Source organism: Phoxinus phoxinus, assembly GCF_949152265.1.
Source record: "Phoxinus phoxinus genome assembly, chromosome: 1".
In the NCBI taxonomy this organism is placed as follows: domain Eukaryota; kingdom Metazoa; phylum Chordata; class Actinopteri; order Cypriniformes; family Leuciscidae; genus Phoxinus; species Phoxinus phoxinus.
The window spans coordinates 31,297,114-31,313,321 of record NC_136876.1 but is presented as its reverse complement, the minus strand read 5'-3'; the positions used below and the strand labels follow the sequence as shown (position 1 = coordinate 31,313,321).

At 37.2% G+C, this 16,208-nt stretch overlaps 1 protein-coding gene across 2 annotated transcripts in view; it reads left to right on the top strand.

The window, feature by feature from the left end:
• Positions 1-2,156: 2,156 nt before the first annotated feature.
• The window catches only part of csnk1da (casein kinase 1, delta a), a 34,188-nt gene continuing 20,136 nt past the window's right edge, over positions 2,157-16,208 (top strand). The window contains exon 1 of one of the 2 annotated variants that reach the window (XM_079635156.1): positions 2,157-2,735. In XM_079635156.1, coding sequence (XP_079491282.1) covers positions 2,660-2,735 — 76 coding nt within the window. In that variant the 5' untranslated portion in view covers positions 2,157-2,659. The remainder of the gene's footprint in view (positions 2,736-16,208) is intronic. The other variant, XM_079635157.1, reaches the window with a different exon arrangement.

The window sequence follows — 16,208 nt, the reverse complement described above, 5'->3', positions numbered from 1 at the left end:
AGCCTATACAATAAAACACACATAAAACACACAGAATTTATTTTCTTATTAAACAACCAGACTAACAATCGCAAAGCACCATGCTCGCGCCATATTTCCAGTGCATCTTTTTAAAAATATAAATAATAATTTTAATAAAACACAAGGTCTACATCGGAAACATTTTTTATTGTTCTTGTGCTATATTGTCAGAACTACAGTTCATAGGCCAATTCTCAAATCATTTCATTACACTTTACTTTTTGTATTAGTGCTTAAAAATGTGTTCTTTATTTTCAATTATTTTTTTTATATTATTATTAAAATTATTATTATTGTTATTATTTAACTTCTAGACCACTGGGCGAATCAAGATGAATTCTCGTTTTTTTCCTTTTAATTTTGAATAAAATAACGAATGAATGATACACTGAATCGTCACTAGATACATCAGCTACCTGTAGCTTATATGTTATTAGGTTTAAGAAATCAAAACATATCAAACATGACATCAGAATTGTACAGAATTGATTTCTGATTGACAGTATTTACAAAATGCCTTTGACTCATCGCCTACCACGGGTGCAATCCATGTTTTCAGAGACGGGTCGCTCTCCCATTCCTTTCTGTAGGACTTTTTATATTTTCCCCACTTTGGCATGATGATGATAAATGCACTTTTGACGATATAATGAATAGAACGATTAGCCTACAACAACCCGCCAATGAAGCTTGAAGTCTGATTGGACAGGATTCCCCTGAATCTTATTGGCTAACCTGAACCATACCCAATTTAAGCGTCATCCTACATTATCTAATTTATTTTATAGTTCGTTTTCATGAAAAATATAAAAAAATACTGTTTATAGTTAAAAATAAAAACCGGCCAGTTGCATCAAAAAACAGCCCAAATTTTAAAGACCCGCCCAATGCATTTTTTTCCGGTCGGACGTGACCAAAAGGAGCCCAATTGGGCGGGAACCCGCCCAATCTGGCAACACTGAACCAGACTGAACACATGCAACGGAAAGCTGAGTAATTCAGTCATGTGACTCTCCTCCATTCAGCCTCAAGCATTGGCTATGCTCTGACCAATCATGGTCCACTGAATACAACACCAGCTTCTGTGGGCGTTATCATGTTTCAGAAGGAGGGCTCAAACTACTGAAAAAAGTTGTTTTTCAAGACTAACTGGACTGCCAAGAAGACACAATTAATTGTATGTTTTTTAGTTGCTGTTTTGAAAAAGTATTATTCTTTTACCTAACACATTTGGGCAGCTTGTCACATTGTACAGCATCTCTAAACATGACTTTATGAAATATGAATTGCATAAAGCTTAGATTTGAACTAAAACAAGCCAATTAAATATAACCTGTAATTTAAATAAATGTAATAGCTTTTTATCAGCAGGCATAGGGTTCATGTTGATATTAGTAAATCATCTGCTTCATGTAAAGTCTATATATTCAGTATACGACTATCATAACGTTTTAGAGTATGTTCTTGCTTGTTTCTTTGCAACTTTCAGAACAAGTTTGCACATCAATGCTTTGCTTGTGTATTTCAAATCATGTACAAATGTCAATGCTATTTGTGACAATTAATAAGTTTTAATAATGCAGTTAATTAAGTTTCAGAGCTGCTGCTGCTGCATGACACAAGTCTACTGTAACAAACAGTTTCTCTTCAAGGAAATAAACAACTTTAAACCCAATCAATATTCAACAGGAACTACTGTGAGCCTATTATCTCTTATCACCATCTGAAGACCTCTCATGACTTGAAGGAAAATAAGATGTCAGTTAGGCTATTTGTTTAGCATCAGTTTCAACTTTGCAAACTGGTTTTGCAAGGTATCTTCCTGAAACATCAAGATGAACACACAGTAAACAGCCATAAATGTAAACGGACATTTATTTATTTATTTATTTAACAAAGACTTCAAATAAAAGGCTACAACTGAAAAACTCGTTTATAAATGTAATTCAGGACTGACAAATACATTGACTAAAATATATAGATGTGTTTTAAACACATTTATTTACATCCCTGAAGCTGTGCATCGTCTAATGAAACGCTTGTACCCATAAAGATACATAAACATATAATATATAACTGACGCTATGGTTATGAACGTTTCGAAATGTTAACAGATTTAGCAACAGAAAAATTGGTTTGCTTTTCTAAAGCCGAGATTTTCCAGTGGCCCCTTGTGCTACGGGAAGTGACGTCACTGCAACCCGCTGGATTATTCAAGTGATGGAGCTTCTGTTGTAGAAGAGACACGGACAGAGAGAGAGAGTCGATGGTAGATCCGGGGCCAGCAGAACAGGAAGGGAGTCGTTCTCAAAATCCGACTTCATCCTTTTTTAAACAAACTATTTTCAGGGTGAAAATTACAAGAGCATAAAGTTCACACTTTACTCTTTTTAATAAGCCTAATATTTCGATAGTCACCGATTCGGAATGTTAGAAAACGGCTGGTGAAAAGTGGGTAGCTTACTGTGAAGGGAATTAGCAAGCTAGCTGGGGGATTCTGGCTGGAAGACACAGAAGAATAGACGGATAACAAAGAGCGGATTTTCGTTTCTTTTATCAGGCTCTCCGAACAGATATCATTTAAATTATTCCCGTTAAAGCTAGCTTCATCGCTAGCTTTGAAATTTAGCAATTTATCATGGAATTGAGAGTAGGAAACCGATACAGACTGGGAAGGAAAATTGGCTCTGGATCCTTTGGTGACATTTATTTGGGTAAGTAACGTTAATTGTTTTTTTTTTTTTTTCATTTATCGAGATAGTCGGTATTATTTGTCAGTGTAATCAAGGTAAACATCATATTTTGTTTTGAAACGTCAAATCGATCCCCAGTGTCCGTGTCCCCCAGTCAGCTGCTCTTGAAGGTCCTATTCAGTGTAACGTTAACTGTAACGTTAGCTTGAAACCCCCACTAACCATTTCTATTTTGATGGGTAGTTTAACAGGTCAGTTAACTGGAGATCAGTTTAAAAAGACACCAGGCCCTTATTTGTATCTAAATACATATTGTTATGAACATTACGTGACCGCATTAAGCCTTTCTTGAGTGAAAATACAGAATCAGTCAGTCAAACCTTGACAGTTAGGCTATGCTTTATGGATTACATATTATCAGATATTATATTGTCCAGAACGCTGCTGTGCTCGGTATACCTACTATACAACAAACATTGAGCAGACTGTAGGTCTCAGATCAGTTGTGTGTAATATATATATATATATATATATATATATTAGTGCTTTGCCATTTTTATTACACGGTAATGCATTTGGGTTGCTGACCTGTCAAGTGCATTTTTAATGTCATTATTTTTTATAATTGGTTTGGAAGGTGTGTTTGAGGAGTCTCGTGTTTAAAATGTCCTAGCATAATATCCTGTCGAAGACCATCTGATGGCTAGTTTAGCCTGTGTTTTGTGTCTTAAACATCTAATATTATCAAGATTGATGTGTCCCTTTTAATGACTTTTGCTACACAATATACAGTATATCTGTTATATCTCACTGGTTTGTCAGGAGTAACAATGCAATGACTGACAGAGAAGAGGAAGTGAAGTACTTTGTCACAAGTAAACACTCATAGCATTTGTATTGCATGCTCTCTGTAGCTTGTGTGATCAGATCTTTGCAACTTCTGAGTTGTTTCTACATGTTGGTAGAGGTCTTTAATTATAAGAACCTTTATAAAAGGTCTGTTGTGCTCAACTTGAACTAGCCTAGCTGGCAAGTTCCCTTAGTGTGCAAGTTTCAACTTAACTTTGTGTTGTGAAAGGCGCTGTGATGTAATATTTGCTTTCGTCATTGGTTTTGTATTGTTGTAGGCAGCTGCCCTTTTAATGTACATTTCTTGTAAGTTCTTATGTCACCACAATAAAGATATTGAAGGCTGCCGTTTATACATGGTTCTGGGCATAGCAGTCTTTGTGTTTTTCGGTTCATTTTGAAGCATCCTGCCCAGGCCTTTATGGTTTCACTTGTGATGCAAAGTTTTATAAACTAGTAGTAACTACGCATTGCAATATGGGATGCGTATGGTTCCTTGTGGTTTGATGAGCTTTGTTCTCTTGCACAACTCCTTCGTTTTTGTTTCGCAGTTGGAGTTGTGTGCAATGATCTCATTTGCTGGACAGAGTTGTGTTTATATGCTCTCTGCAGTACTTTGGTGGAGAAATACTCCACGCCTCCACTCTGTTCTTCTTTCCAGAAACGGCCTAAAAAACAACCGTTAGTTCCAAAGCAAGATCCCTAAATCTGAATACATAAGCCGTCAAGTATGTTCTTGCGAAATTACCTAACACTTTTTTTTTTGCGGAAGTCCATTGAGGTTTGCAGACAAAGTAGATCAGCTGGTTGTTGTGTGGCTGTTGCTTACATGCATACTGGCTCTTTTGTGTCTGTTTGCTGCAGAATGGCAGGATCAGAGAGGTTGTGGACTCTAGAGTTATGTTACACATCTAGTTGTTTGGCATTAATGGTCAACAGTACAATCCAAGTGTGTGAATTGCAAAGTGCCTAAATGTTACGCAACAGTGGTGATTCAGCTGGTGTAGTGGAAACAGTCGTGTCCATGTACTCGCTAAGGGGCTTATGTAAAGACTCCCAATATCCCCACACCTGGGGAAGCAGAGCCTGATGAACTCCAGCTGGGGCTGAAGGAGGCCAGACCGACCGGATCAACAACACATGGCTCTCTCTACCAAGCAAGCCTCTTAAAAAGTACAGCATTGGCCTGCCTACATGAACCAGAGAGGATGAAATACTCACAGAGCTCTCATGAAAACATGGAGCTGTCTTGTTGTGGCTTATTAAATCATGCAGCCAAGAGTGTTTTTATTGGCACTATGTGCATTGTTTACATTATCTCCAGTAACTAACCTCATAGGATTGCACATACTAAATAATACTGTTTATCGGATAATATATATATATATTAGGGGTGTCACGATTCTCCAAATCCTCGATTCGATTACATTTTCGATTCTAAGGTCACAGTTCGATTCGATTTTCGGTTTTTAATCTTTTTCTTTTCTTTTTTTTTAGCACAGGTTGCTATGCCATTTTTAGACCAAACTTTTATGCATAATATCTGACCTTTGTTCGCAATGTACCACACTACATTGTCAAATTTAAAACATGTATTAAGAACATAATGTAACAATACTTCTTCAGTCAATTGGAAACTAAAGCAAAATAACCTGCGATCTAGTTTCTCTTTTGTAACTGCAGTCTTCTTCACAGAAGATGACATTCAAGTTCACAACAAAACAAACAAACAGTTTAACAGATAAATATATGCGTCGCGCAGAGCCACGTCTTTAAAATTCTAACACTTTATTCTCTGAGTGTACACACACACACACACCGGCGGCGCCATTCGCCGTCTGTCCGCGGCGCCCAGCAACGGCTCAGGACCTTGTTCAAAATGAATCCTGCCGCGCCAGAGAGCGCCATTCACATTGTTTATTACATTTATTATAAATGAATACATTTTATATACATTTATTTGTCTCAAATCGTCGTTATGACTTTGCTGCAATAAACATGTTTTACATTCATTTACAGAAATCAGCTGGTTGAATGAAAATTGCTGATGTTATCGGATTTTCAGGATACATTCAGTTAACGGACGCTCTCTGAGATAGAGATAAAGTGCAGACTAAGCAACGTTGTACAGTAGCCTCATAACATAGACATGATCTTAATTCAATAATATCCTTAAACATAATATTGCAGGCCACATGAAAGTGCGCGTCCGGTGTGTGCGATACCTCGAGTTGTCAGACGCCCCGCAGCGCTTCTCGTCCGGTGTGTGCGATACCTCGAGTTGTCATAGACGCATAGATTTCTGCTTGACAAGCCGACCGAACGTGACATGGGGGCGTGGCAGCATCGACGATTCCATTTTTTAATTCGATGATCGAGATTGTGACTTAATTTCGATCGATTTCGATTGTACGAAATGCCACAACAACAACCCAACAAACACAACAAAAATACATTCCATGATAAGAACAGGAGTAGGATGAAGAGAAAAAGTTACAAATTAGGTTTAGCCTAATATTTGAGGTATTGTTTTTGTCAGTACTAGGGCTGCACGATTAATCGCAATAAAACCGCATGTGATCTGGCAGAAAATAAATTCTTATTTTGTGTAAGAAGCCACATCATCTCACAAATGATTTTAATCTATCGTTATGAAGTGCGTTTGGAGTAATGTTATTAAATGTTGGACAAGAGGTTCATAAATGCTTCTCATAGAAAGATGTTTGACGCATGTTGCTTTTTCAAATGCACATTATAAGAGAAAGAGACTCAAACTCTGTGCATTCAGATGGAGCAGCATTTACAGAGCTGCACATCAATGACGAGCTGCGCATAAAAGATAATCGCAGCCTATGTGATTTCAAAATCGTGATAAGTCATCTCGATTTAAGTGCGATTAATCGGGCAGCCCTAGTCAGTACAGTCAGTATTGGACATTTATTTGTAAAAATAGGAGAAAATTCGATTTTTTAGGGGAAAGTAAGTTTGGGGTCAGTAAGTATTTATATATATATATATATATATATATATATATATATATATATATAACAAAATTATGTTAAATAAGTATATGCTGAATACTGGCAAAGTGGAACACTTATGCGTATTTGTTATTAATAAAAATTAAGTTCATGTATGTAGTATACAAAATGACACTACAATTCAAAGTTTTGGGGTGTTTTTGAAATAAATTAATACTTTTAATTTAACAAGGATGCATTAAATTGAAGTGATTTCTTTTCAAATGAATGCTGCTGTTCTTTTAATCTTATAAAATAGGCTAAGGGTAAAAAATCAGTTTCCCCAAAAAATTAACCAGCAAAATAATAGTAAATGTTTCTTGATCATCAAATCATCATATTAGAATGATTTCTGAAGAATCATGTGACACTGAATACTGGAGTAATGATTCTGAAAATTCAGCTTTAACATCACAGGAATAAATTACAGTTTAAAATTACAATATAAAAGTTGTTAATTTAAAAAAACTTTACCCAACCACCAACTTTTGAATAATAATGTAAATATGAATTACGTTTTTCTGCCATCTAACATCTTATGATGTCCACATTTACTTGCCGTTTCATTTTTTATTTATAGAGACAAAATGTTTAGAATTTTAATATCTGCCATTTATCAGTTAGGCCATCCTTAAAAATATTTTGGTTTGCAGTAACAGCAAAAAAAAAAAAAAAAGGGGTCGGTAGGTGTATTTTTCTTTCTTTCAAGATTCAATGTAAAAAAAAAAGTAACATTTTGGTCATGGTGATTACGTAGGAATGAATTTAAACAAATGTGCATATCATGACGGGTAACATTCTTGTCTTAAAATATAGCTTTGAATATGCTGTACTGTCAGAAAAGTAAACAAAAAATATATAATATAAAAATATATTATGAAAATATATATTTAATTTCAATGGTGTTACTGGTTATACTGTTTTACTTGCATCCACCGTTAGGTGTCAATGCAACCTACAAATCAGAGACCGGTTACGTTGCTTTCTAGGGCTGTCACTTTTGTGAAAAAATCCTGTTTGATTTTTGAGTGTTCATTGAATCGATTGTAAAATCGATTTTCCATGTCTAAAGATGTTTCCATTTTCAACGCCAAATATAGGCACATCCACGGAGAACTAACAGGCATTAGGACGAACATAAAGAGGGCGCTTAAGTCAGCAATATTTCTGATGATTTATTGGCGTGAAGTTTCATGCACAATGACAAACAGGAGTGCAACATTCTTGAAAAACAATAAGCAGAGTAGACTGCCATAACATATATGAAAAACATCCTTCAGGTCAGTTGACACGGTCACCGTTAGACTTAGAGGGGAGAAGGGATAGGAAAAGATCTGGGCACAGTTTTTCCAGAACTTCGTGCCAAGTTAAAGCGGTGTCAAGATGTTTTAATGCATTTTTTAGATGTATTATGGACCGTATGACTTAGAACGGTGACCACGAACATTTGATTTCCGCAGCCATCATTACCGCGAATCATTGACAGTGAATGAAACGAAGCGAACGTACAGGCCATAGTGTGACATGCGTAAACCAATAGTGTAAACATAATCATAGATGACGCCATAGGTTTTTATTTAAAAGAAAGAACGTAGCCTACGTTTGAATGTAGGCCTAGGCAATTTATATTCACAATACTTACTAAAATAGAATTAAGATTATTTTATTGCATTTGTATTAGTTGTTTGAAGAGTAAAAAACACTGTTTTTTTAACCAGTGTTGTTACAAAATAACGGATTACAGTAACGATATTACTTTTTTGGGTAACGAAGTAAAGTAACGCATTACATTAAAAAAATAACGCTTTATTACTGCTTTACTAGACTAGCTTTCGCGCTTTCCTGCGTTACCCAAGCCGTGTTTGCATGTGTGTAAAGCTCTGATCTGTCTAAGTGGTGCGTGCATGCCTGTGTGTGTGTGCTTGCCTGGGTACTGTTGCCATAGTGATCGATTTGAGTGATGTATCTGCCGGTGCGAAGGACAGAGGGGAATGGAGATGGAGTTGGGGTTTCGGCCAGTGGCGATATTCACATTCAGTTTATTGCTCGAAAGGACAAAAATATTCGCATGAAATTCTCTATGCCCAGGCAGGCAAGTACTGGCCATCGGGACTACCGGGAGATTCACGGCTTTTTGGGCCGATACATCCAAAAGTTTTTTTTTTTTTTTTTTATAACGGCCCATAAAACTCATACATCGGCGGCCCATTCGTTTTGTTTTACTTAATTGGCGGCGCTGGGTAAGTGCCGGTGTAATGCATTGGTTAAAAAAAAACGATGTCAGTGTGTATCTGTCAAAATACAGATGATGCAGTTTCCGTTAAATAAAATATCATGTGCTTATCTCTTTCAAGTATAGAAATTAGTACCAAACTAATTATGAAAGTTTCCTTTATTTTTCAGTGCATTTGTTTTAAAATATATGGCTATTACTGTGCTATTATTATTATTATGGCCAAAATACCAGGGCTGATTTTTTTTTTTGTCCCAGTCCATCCCTGATCATGTGTCTACCACCACGGACATAATCCTGTTGTTTTTTTAGATTTTACAGTGAGGCATATTTCTTTGTGCAGACAGGGATATTGTTCTTTTATATGGTTTTACATGCCATTTTGTATAGGCTACATTTATAAACACTATGCGGACATACAGGCTAAGTGATGATAGGGCTATGATGTTTGTCCATGTATCTACATGGTAAATTAAGAAACGGGGAAAAAAGGGAAAAAATTATAATAATTGGGTCAGTCCTAAATTGACAGGGTCGTTCGGGTTACGGCAAACAAGCATATTTTTATTTATTACCGAATTTGTTGCTAGATTTTCAACCCCATAGAGCACTTTCCCACATGCTGTTGGATAGATCATATTGTTTAACAGCCAGTGTTGTCATAAATCTCTTTGTTCTTAGATTCTCTTTTTGTGTAGCTGAACAGGTATTAGATCCACACAATTTTAACATGCTGTACTCTAATTTACCAAGATGCTTATTTAGCAGATCTCTCGCTAATGAATTGAATCTCAGTGCTGCAACACAAGTATCCATCTCCGTCTCCGCACTGCACAAACCAACAAGCTTGCGGTCACGAAAAATGAATGTGAGCATATGCACATGAATGAGATGAGTGCAACCAATTTGTTCTCCAGACAGGCTCAGGCCGAACCTTCAATCCCTCTGGAGGGCCCTGGGCCTGTTGTGCGGGATGGGGGTTGAGAAACATGCCAGCTGCCTGCAGTGGGGGGGGGACGGCTGCATTTTATTGATCTCCAAGATTACATCATGGAAGGCTTCCCCAGGAAATTATTGCACAGAGAGTCTTGAGGAACCAGTGTCAGTTCTCCAGACTAACTTTTCCACTGGTTACACTGGTGTTACCAACTTTCTCAGTTGGTCACACCAGCACATGATTTGGTTGCACCTTTTTGTTGTTGTTGCTACAACATGGGGTTAATCAATGCATGCTGATGAGTAGTTTTCTCAATCTTTTCATTTTTATATGACCTAAATTTCCTGAATTCCTAATGGACTATATGCACAGTTACTTCCTGGTTTTCGATAAGCCAGCTCTGGCATTTCCGGTAAACTTTCTGTACTCACTGTACATCCACACAAAACCATCAATGGTTGACTTTGTAATGTTTTTAATTTATATTTTAATGTCGTTATATCACACTTAGGCCTACCTAATTTGCCAATAAAGCAGTTTTATGGATTGCAATAATGACTTGAAGCTAATGTGAACGTTGGAATAAGAAATGCGATGCCTGTAATTGGACACGCACACGCAACATTTTTCCAGCACTTCAAATGTTGACCAAAAACTAAAAAATGTATAACAATAAATATTATGAAATCACTAGGTTTAAAAATAAGCTTTGTCAAGGTGAAGTATCAAAAGTCTCATGAAAAACAAACTGTCAGTCAGTGCAGCGCTACCAGCGCAAGCTCATTGATTTCGGCCAGTTTTCTTCATTAAATCTAACTAAAGTACACACTAAATCTTTAATTTTTACAGTGTGTTGACGTTTTTTTTTTCAAACGAAAGTGTGAATGATAGTCGAATTTCGCTGAGGAACACGTCTCTTTTTTTTTAATGTCGTCTTACATTTGAAATGAATAACTAATTTAATGCTAGGTCTGACTATTTAAGTGACTATATTCTGATTATAAACTAAGTATTACAATATTTATGCTGTTAAAGCTACCTCAGCACATTGAAGATACCAACACACCAGCAAGTGGCATTTCACCAGAGGTTTTCCAGCTGGCTTATATATGCAAGTTTTAAAGAACGCTCCGTGCATATAGTCCGTTGGCGCGTTCATCATCAGTGTGCAATGCGCGTGTTCGTTTGCTCTCTATGACCATGCACTCGCACAAATACGACCACATAAAATTCTATGCGCACATTCTCAAAAAATGGTTGCATATGCGAACCATTTCTGGACCCCTGAGTGTGCGAGCAGATGTAAGGGAAAGGCTCAAGAGCTCTAAACCATGATTGATATGCAGTCACTTGAAAATCACCATGGGCGTTGAAGACATGTCATTTGCTGTTGATCCATGTGAACTTCGACATCTATGTTAAGGATGGGCTCCTGTAGTGTTTACTGATGTGTTAAGTGGATGTGTCTGAACATATCCCCTGTGCTATCAGTATAGGGGAGGAAGAACATTCTCTCTAAATGTGCCCAGACAAATCAAAATTCCACTGTACATATCTTTGCAGTCTTTGATATTCACCAGTAGTGTTGGTAGGTATCACATTCACGGAGGCATGAAATGCATAAAAATCCAGGGAAAATATTTATAGAGAAATGCACAATGTAAAGCATAGCCTACCATTCACCTGAGTCTTGACTGTCTCAAATAAAACAAACACGTTTTCAGAAATAATGGACCTAGTTAGTTTAGTTTTTTTTTTTTTAGGAAACTGGTTAAATTCCTTATTTGTTTGCATGGGCCGTTGTCTGTCTCAGAGCATGCACTTTGCTTGTTGTGATAAGTCTGATCATCTGTCCAGGCTTTGCTCATGTTCATTATGTGTCTAATGTGTAGCTGTTTGTCTTTCCCTGTGAATGCACTCGTTATGCGAGGCTAGAAAAGGCAGGGTGATCGGAGCTGTGTAGCCTGGTCTCACTAGTGTGTGACGTGAAAATCTCGCCATCTCCAACAATGGACTCGGTTCAATTTAGATGGAAATTGGGCTGGTGTGAGTAGCCTTGCACACTTACAAACAGCTGTAAATCCTGGCAAGAACCTTTTAAAATATCCCTACTGCACAGGGATTTTAGATTTCAAGCTGTTTCTGAACTTTTGAGGTGACATACAGAATAGTGGCAGTGTCGCTTTCGGATACTAGCGATGCCTTCATTTATTTGTGGTGTGGTGCATCTTTCTCTACAAAAATAGGCATACGGTCTATTTTTTAAATGGATGTTATGGATCTTATTGTGAACAATTCATCTAGGGCTGTTTTCGACTAAGGATTTTCATAGTCGAATCTGATTCGTTAGATTTTGCCATAGTCGACTGATAGTCGAACCTTTTTTTTTTTTTTTTTTTTTTTTTTTAGATAGCAGCTAGATTTTTTCCATTTCAAACAAAAGAGCTAAAAAACACATATCACACATATATCATAACATTTCATAAACATGAGGAGCAATATGAGAGAGAAATTTGGTGATCGTTGTTTAGGTAGGCTACATTAAACCACGTAAAGCTTTTTAACGCACATGAGAACCGCGTGGAGTCAACTCACAGCCGCTCCGCAGCCCTGCTGAAAATGTGAAGCAGAAACGCTTAATATCAGATAACGTCCATAATAATTGGACTCCGGGTTCGATTTTTTTTACCATTTTCAGTGGTTATGAGGAGCAATATGAGAGGGAAATTTGGTAATCGTTGTTTAGGTACATTAAACCACGTAAAGCTTTTTAACGCACATGAGAACCGTGTGGAGTCAACCCACAGCCGCTCCGCAGCCCTGCTGAAAATGTGAAGCAGATTTTTGAATACATTTTTATTTATTTACATTAGTAAGCTACAGGACATCGTCTTTCAAAACATGACCTGCGCGAAAGCGAAAAAATAAATAAAATTGTACCCAGCCCTTCTGAAAATGCGAATGCGTCTCTGTCCCCAGCACATTTCAAACCAAACTGACGCCCATGTATTCGACTATGAGGTTCATAGTCGAATCAGACCTCTCCGAATCGTCGAATCCTCGACTATTAGAAGTCAGCCCTAAATTCATCCATGCAATTTTTTTATATTTTTGACCTGACTAAATCTTAAGGGGTCGAACACTGGACAAGAAGCGCAGCACCGCACCATTTTTTCAAATATTCGAACAAATTGTTTTCTATCGCTACTTTCTAGGGCTGTAATCTCCTAGTCGATTGGTCGATTGTTGGTCGATACGTTCTGGCTCGACCAAAATTCTGATTGGTCGATTTTTTGCCGCGTTCATTTAATTAGTTTTGGCGCGTTCATTTCATCAGTTTTGCCGCGTTCGTTTCATCAGGTGGAAAGCACTAATTGCTAATGGGGGTGTTTTCAGAGCACCTCACAGGTAACAGTCTGTCTTCAGAACACCCCCCTTGGTTTCACTTCTTTTGGATTAGCCCAACCCACCGGAGAAGAGAGACAGATTGAAGAAAGTAGGCTACTACTAAGGTTTGCTGAAGGTTTGCTGAATATTATTTATTTAATTGAGCGTTTAATTCAAAGTCGGTCCTCTTCTACCATGTCAACAAATAGATCGACAGTTTGGCAGCATTTTTTTTGAATCGAAAACGGGAAAAAATGATTGGAGCCTAATGCGCTGTGCCCACTGTTTATATTAGTTTTGAGCCTATGCTTTATTTTTCAGATATGCACTTTATTTCGTTTTTGCTCTTGATCTGGTTTGTTTAATAATAATAACACCTGGCCGTTTCACATGTGCGTTCCGTGTGCACGTGTGATCGGCCAATTTCAGTCACCAGCAGATCAATCGGTGCATCTCTATATCATACCTTATCATATCAAATCATAGTGTCCCTCATAAACGGTAGTATAACAAGCCTGTAAGCAAACAATTTTATACTAGTTTGACGTGACGTAAGATAACAGAAAACAGTTTTGTGTAGGCCCAAAATACTCACTTCACCTGACACCCCCCCCACACACACACACACAATCAACTGTAATCTCTCGTTCATATCTAAATGCAATCCCAAGTCGTCGCCCTACTTTTTTTTTTCTATCAGATAATTAATTTAATCTAATTTCACTCAGATGTAGGCTACTTGACATACAGGTCCTCGCAATTGTTTTGCAAATTTGGGACCTTACTGTTTTTGTCTCTTTGCAGTTTTTTGGCTATGAGAGTTTGTTGAGCCACCATGTGTATTTGATCGTCTGTAATGTGTAGCTGCATTAAGCTGATTGAGTTGGGCGGCTCACGCATTAGCAGCTTTAGCCAGTTCATTTTTTTTTAATGAGCTGACAGTGTTGAAGGGCACTATAATATTGACAGTTATTGATTGCTATACCACTCTTTCATGGGGCAGTAGCCACAGGGTGGGTTTAAGGTTTCAGGGACTGTGGGTAAACCATTATAGCTGTGATTTTAAAAGGGTCATGGTCAGTTGTATCGTGTGGGACTATCTGAGAAGTTGGCCTGTATAGCTTGCTTGCCTTTTTCCATGAGCCATGGCAGGTGATGGCTTTTCAGAGTATTATCCTGTGAAGCTGGTACTACTTGTGCATGTTAGAGTGACTTTTCAAAATGGAAATAATAGATCATGGTAATTCAGGAAGAGCAGTGGCTGGAAATATATACATGCCATACGTACGGATGAGATTTTGGTTGGTTGACAATTGTAGGTTACAGTTTGACAAGAGTTTATAGTTTAACAAAAGCACAATGTTGTGTTTTATTGTGAGTGTACACAAATATAAGGAAACACTTTGCAGTTTGAATGATGTCCTGTATGAACAAAATGACGGAGTATGTTTTTATGTCTCCATTGTTCGATCGAGCCTCGTACACACACACACACACACACACACACACTGTGCATTCCAGCATTGCAATCTTGACATCGCAAGGATGTTCATTATAGCCTTATTAAAATATAATAATAAAATAGTCAAACTAATATATACAAATTACACTGCTCTGTTTAAATAGTCAGTTGTACAGTTCGTACCGTTCACAGTAAGCACCGCTCCACTGTGATGTTTCCAAGCACATTTTTGCGCATGTGAAGAGGATAATTTTTCAATTATGTACAAAGCCTATAATAAAGAATAGTTTTGCATCCAAAAATGTTAATAATATATATATATATATATATATATATATATATATATATATATATATATATATATTAGTATTATATATATAATAATAATATACATGTTAAAAATAGGGGAGGAAAAGAATATACACGCATGTATATATATTTTTATACTACAGGGCCGTTGAATGCTTGAATCTGATTGGTTGACGAACGTTCTGAGGTGTGCAATTATTTTCAGGGAACCGCACGGCTAAAGTAGTTCCAGGCAGGTCTTGACCTCATTACAGTTCCATATCACTTCGCGTAGTCAACTGTAATAACGGAAAAGAGGATACAATTCATAACAAGAGACACTGCAGCCCATGCGCTTGATCTGCAATTTTCAATGTCTAACTTCACAATCAATGGAAACATGCAGTTTAATTTTAATAAATAAAGTAGGCTATACAGTCCTATACATAATCAATAAAAAAATAAACTGAATATTTAAATAAATTGATAGTCCTGTTGCACGGGTTTTCGTAATTATTGAAGATAATATAACAAATAAATAAAATTGATAGGCCTATAGCCTACTTGTTAAAAGGGCTTTGTGTTTCATTTATTAGTCTAGTCTACTGTCACTAATAGAAAAAAAGAATGAACGAATTAATTAAAACGAATTGAATTAATAAATAAATAATAATATTGACGCACATGCTTCTCTCTAAGGCCGGTTATGAATGTAATTTGATACTTATGACTGATCATGCACGCGTTTTCAGCGCGTTCAGTCTGTGTTCACAGCGGTGTTTAAAATCTGCTGCATTCACAGTCAGAGAATGTTTCTAGTCGTTAAGTGTGTCCAGCATTACTCTGCTATCAGCGGCTCAGACCTCCGTTACTAACTCTAAAATGACGTTTCGGAATTAGCAACGGAGCATGGGTTTAGATGCGCAAGGAATTAGTCCTACATACAAGAGCGTTTTAATGACAAAAACTTTACAAACGTCTTGAAATACATCAGCTGAACAATATTTCGAGGTGTGGTAACTGTAGTATAAGCGGAATAATTGACTCCAGGCCGTTGAATTATTATAAAAATAATGCACACCCGAGGTGTAACGGCCACTCCGCTTCGCGTCGTGACCGCATTACCACCTCAGGTGTGCATTATTTTTATAATAATTCAACGGCCTGTCGTCAATTATTCCTTACATATACGATGCGCACTTTTGCAGAACCCACACTGATGCAAGCTCTAAAGCAGACTTCTTCTCGATAGTCAAAGCGGAGTTACGTTATTGCCTGTTGTGCACAGGAACCCTAAAGGCACCGGGGTGGCGGTTTT